This window comes from Penaeus chinensis, chromosome 26 (genome assembly GCF_019202785.1).
Source record: "Penaeus chinensis breed Huanghai No. 1 chromosome 26, ASM1920278v2, whole genome shotgun sequence".
NCBI lineage: Eukaryota > Metazoa > Arthropoda > Malacostraca > Decapoda > Penaeidae > Penaeus > Penaeus chinensis.
In genome coordinates this window covers 14,362,581-14,367,580 of record NC_061844.1, presented here as the reverse complement: position 1 = coordinate 14,367,580, position 5,000 = coordinate 14,362,581, and the positions used below count along the sequence as shown (strand labels likewise).

The 5,000-nt window shown below is 34.0% G+C and overlaps 2 protein-coding genes across 2 annotated transcripts in view; one reads left to right on the top strand and one right to left on the bottom strand.

Moving 5' to 3' along the window:
• Positions 1-4,072, top strand: part of LOC125038913 (UDP-GlcNAc:betaGal beta-1,3-N-acetylglucosaminyltransferase-like protein 1) — a 7,483-nt gene extending 3,411 nt beyond the window's left edge. Inside the window, exons 4-9 of the mRNA XM_047632565.1 lie at positions 455-519; positions 1,158-1,223; positions 1,650-1,813; positions 2,592-2,744; positions 3,068-3,344; positions 3,830-4,072. Of these exons, the coding sequence (XP_047488521.1) occupies positions 455-519; positions 1,158-1,223; positions 1,650-1,813; positions 2,592-2,744; positions 3,068-3,344; positions 3,830-3,910 (806 nt within the window). The 3' untranslated portion in view covers positions 3,911-4,072. The remainder of the gene's footprint in view (positions 1-454; positions 520-1,157; positions 1,224-1,649; positions 1,814-2,591; positions 2,745-3,067; positions 3,345-3,829) is intronic.
• A 318-nt stretch (positions 4,073-4,390) lies between these two features.
• The window catches only part of LOC125038914 (esterase OVCA2-like), a 5,381-nt gene continuing 4,771 nt past the window's right edge, over positions 4,391-5,000 (bottom strand). The window contains exon 5 of the mRNA XM_047632566.1: positions 4,391-4,869. Within this exon, the coding sequence (XP_047488522.1) occupies positions 4,717-4,869 (153 nt within the window). The 3' untranslated portion in view covers positions 4,391-4,716. The remainder of the gene's footprint in view (positions 4,870-5,000) is intronic.

Here is a 5,000-nt window from a genome sequence, read left to right as displayed (position 1 = left end):
ACTATACGCAAAATAGGTTCACAGAAAAATGAAGCAACAGTTTCAAAATGCTTTAATTTTCAGGAGGACTTCTAAACTATTGTCTCAACTGTCACAATGTTTCTTTTTTTTTACCATTGTATCAGCATGGTACAGAATTTTGTCCTTTAACTACAGGTACTCAGGACCCAATTTAGAATTGACAAAGCCCCAAATTATATGGAAGGCCCTTATAAAATGAAAATAAAGTTCATATAAAACTTGAAAACATTAACATCTTTCAACCAGTAGCAAAAATATTAACATCAAACAAATTAATAATTCATATGAATGCAGTAAGCAATAAATTCTGTAAGGTCACCAAAATTTGGAGGCTACTCAAAATGTGAGGCTCTAACCCACAGCTTATCACCCCCTATGTAACTCAATGACCCTGTAGGTATTTCATTGGTTTAATGATGTTCTTTTTTTCTAGTTGGTTTTGCAAAGAATAGATCAGTAGAACAAAGTCATGGGGAGTTCCTGTGCTTCTTGGATTCTGTGAGTATTGATTTTTGTTTCCTAAAAAATGTCTTTATACTGTATGTATATTTTTTACATATCTATATTACTCTTTAGATTCTGATTTATGAATCTTAAAATAGATTTAGTGTCTGAAGTGATTTTCTCTGAATATCTACACTTTTTTTTTTTTTTTACTCTGATCTCTGAAATGGAAATTAAGTGGTATTCACTTGATTTATTAAGAGATGTTCCACTTTGTATATCTATTATTGTTTTTTTTTTTTTTTTTTTTGATAGGTCAGTTTTACATTCTTTCATGTTCATTTGATCACCTAAATTCAAATTAGATGAAACTGTATTCAGATCAGAAATAAGTAAAATATTATTAAAATCAGAATTATATGAAACCCTGTTCAAATTAAATTAAGTAAAACCTTAATTAAATAAAACTCTATTCCAACTGAAATTAAATAAAACTCAAAAGGCCACCATATAAGAAATTGTCACTTACTTTAATTTTCTTAATATTTTTGTCCTTCTTTAGAATACTGATTTCTTTTATGCTCGAAAGTTTTGTCTTTGCACTTTATGTTATAAGATAATTGTACTTTTGAAATAATACATTGTTTATTTTTTCATCAATCATGGAAGCTTTTTTCATATTTTGCCTGCAGGATGATATAATGAAGCCAACAAGAATTCAGAAGCAATATGAAATGGCATTCCATAATCATGAGGCTGTAAGTATTGAATACACTACATGCTGTAGTGAACATTGGTGAATTGAATGACATTAAGAAAAAATATAGTAATACACCACACACACACACACACACACACACATACACACACACACACACACACACACACACACACACACACACACACACACACACACACACACACACACAAATAATGTACTGCAAGTGGATGGTAACCCTGGCCAGTCCTTGCACAATGTGGATAGTTTAGAAGCACAATAAACAGACAGACATAATTTAATTAAAATCACAAGAGCCTGTCATACCAAACTCTAAATTATTATTATCCTGTCAAAAAAATACAAGGCATAAAAAATATAAAAAATAAAAATGTACATACATGGATACAGATAAAACTAAACTTTATTGAAACTGAAGTAAACCTGAAATCTCTTTATCAACCAGATTGTAGGCAGCAGATTTACACGTGACCCTCCAGATTCAACTCTACGGTACACAAAATGGGCAAATGAACTTGATGAATCCAAATTGACTTTACAAATCTACACCTCCCATGGTCCTACTGTGATAATGCCAACTTGGTTTTGCCATCGACATGTTTTTGACAGGTAAGGAGAGAGATTTTCTATGATCAGGACATATTTCAATAGTATCTGTTTATTTATTTATTGAAAATGTTCTGCTTTATCAACAGTAGTATATACAGGGTGGGGCTTAAGGGCGTAAGGAAGAATGGTTAATGGTTAAATCAAATAAATGTGGTAAATATCAAAGGTCACATAGCATTATGATACAGTATTGTGGCAAAGAGGGTGAAAATAAGTCAAGTCAAGTGGACAGAAGAAGGGGATGAAGAAGAGAAGGAAAAGGAATGGGGGGAGAAGAAAAGACCATGCAAATTTAGTTGAGGCAAGGGCCAACAACCAAGGCAGGGGTAATCCTCTACACTGTACACTGGGCATTAAGTCCCCATCTCCTAAGCCCCTCACAACAAGCAAGGGATCGGGGGGGATATTTCTACAGTATAGTTTTGTAAATTTCTAAATCTTTTCTTTTTTTTCTTTTCTCTCTCTGTCTTTTTCTCTTTCTCTTTCTCTTTCTCTTTCTCTTTCTCTTTCTCTTTCTCTCTCTCTCTCTCTCTCTCTTTCTCTCTTTCTCTCTTTCTCTCTTTCTCTCTTTCTCTCTCTCTCTCTCTCTCTCTCTCTCTCTCTCTCTCTCTCTCTCTCTCTCTCTCTCTCTCTCTCTCTCTCTCTCCCTCTCTCTCATATTCTAATCATCACCACTACTAATTTACTTCTAGTGTCTGGTTTGTTATACCTGAAATTATCATGTCAGTCCCCGATTATTTTGAGGGCAAATCTATATTTTGTAAATTATACCTGACAGAGTTGGTGGGTTCAGTGAAGCTGGAAAGGGAACACCAGAAGACCTCATATTTTTCTTCAAGCACCTGCAATTGGGTGGCAAGGTCCTCCGTCACCCCGATAACCTCCTTGTATATAGATATCACCCGACTGCAACAACATTCTCTATTGATGAGTATGAAACCATGAATTTTCATAGAGAAGGAAAAAATAACTCTATTGTAGTAATTCATTCCTGGATATTTGTTTCTCAGTGTTTAGTTTGTTGAAAGAACCTGTATTAATGCTTTTATTCTATATTTATTAAGCTGGATAGACATGTCAACTGAAGTTTCTTTTACATTCACCAAGCTGAAAAGATGGATAATTCAGAAAAGAAGATATGTGTATTGAAGCTTTCATTTCATATCTTCCAAGTTCGTATGACATTCAGTTCTGAGAAGTAAATAAGATGTTCAGTTTCGGTAAGTTGGCTGACTGAATTATGACTTCCTGCAGACAAACTATCTGGAACTTAAGGATCCAAGAAATAGAAAAATGCATCCTAAGCCAATGGGAGTCCTTCACCATCTGGAACGCAGGGAAGCAGGGTCGTAAGTTCTACAGATCCCTCACGACAGAAAATCAAAGGAAGGTTAAGGCATTTTGCGACGTTGATGTGAAGAAGATAGGGATGTGTTATACTTATGAGGAATCCAAGGAAAGGCCTAAGCCCAAAGTGCCAATCGTTCACTTCAGCCAAATCAAGCCACCCCTGATCATCTGTATGAAGATGGTGAGATTAATTTGCATTCATTGTGTGTGTGTGTGTGTGTGTGTGTGTGTGTGTGTGTGTGTGTGTGTGTGTGTGTGTGTGTGTGTGTGTGTGTGTGTGTGTGTGTGTGTGTGTGTGTGTGTGTGTGTGTGTGTGTGTGTGTGTGTGTGTGTGTGTGTGTGTGTGTATGTGTGCTTGTGTGCTTGTGTGCTTGTGTGTGTGTGTGTGTGTGTGTGTGTGTGTGTGTGTGTGTGTGTGTGTGTGTGTGTGTGTGTGTGTGTGTGTGTGTGTGAATAACTATATACATATAATCTCTCACAGTGAGTCATTATTTCATATACTAAATGCCATTATTTACTATTGTAATGGAAATTTGAGTCTTCTTGCCTTTCTTGGATTGTTTATTAATCAAATGAACTGAAATGTTGACATCTGTTTTAGGCAGATGTCCAACAGTATCCAATAATCCTTCATTTGAATTTCATTTTTTTCTTTTTCTTTTACAGGATCTAACTGGGGGAAAGTTTGAAGAGAATCTAGAATCTTTACACCTGCAGGAGGGTAAAGAATACTTTCATTTTAATTGAATATGTATAATACAATAAATTTCTTTTTTATTATGCATCTGTTTAATGTTTTAGCAAAATACATTCAACGGTGGTAAACATAAACTTTTCCCAAATTGAAGGCAAAAAAAAAAAAAAAAAAAGAAAGAAAAGAAAAGATAAAAAGGCTAAAATTGGGAAAATCACATCATACACAACCAGGATTACAAAGAATGCAAAGTGTACAAAGACAAAATGTAGCACAGTCACAATAAGAAAGGAATACTCAAATGTGACATTTCGAGTTGGACTAGAATCCCCATCAGGACGTAAAATCCTGGTGGAAATATTCCTTTCTTACGTGTCTCGGTTTCTCTTCAGCACCATACGCATTTTCATACATGAGATTATATTTACATGTAACATACTCAGAAGTATTATATTATTTGGGTATACTTTGAAAAAGGTTACTTTAAAAAAAATTGTAGGCTCTGGATTAGGGTCCATATTCCAACCAACAAATGTATTAACTAATTTATTAATAAATACAATCAAGCATCACTTATTTATTCATTCTATTTGTGAAATACATCATCACATGTAATAAGCCATTACTTTATTGCAGTTCAATGAATACCAAAAGGTAAGTGTATCACAAGTATATTGAGCAAAATAAAATTTGTACTAAACAGTACTATGTAAACAAGTTTTCTATTTTTGTATACAAATAATTACTAAAGTACATTTCCAATATGACTCAATCATATCAAATAAACAATTTATAACTTCTTAATGCAAATCAGATACAATAATAAAGTATACCCCAAGTCATAAATAGCAATCACTTATCAGCCACACAGCTCTCTCATTTTTTCGATGAACTTAACATAAACCGCTTTCTGTGCTCCTGTAGCTGGGATGAAATGACCGCCTGGGTGCATTAATATCTCTGGATCAAGAAAATACTGTAGATGTTCCTCACTCATGGGTTTCTCGATAACCTGAAAGAAAAAGAAATGCATTAATTTTTTCTTACCCTTTAAAGACAAAATACTGCGATTGTTTTCTGTTTTTTGTAGGTATGCTAGATGATATATGGCAAAAGGCATGAAAGGAATAAATAAATGAAAAT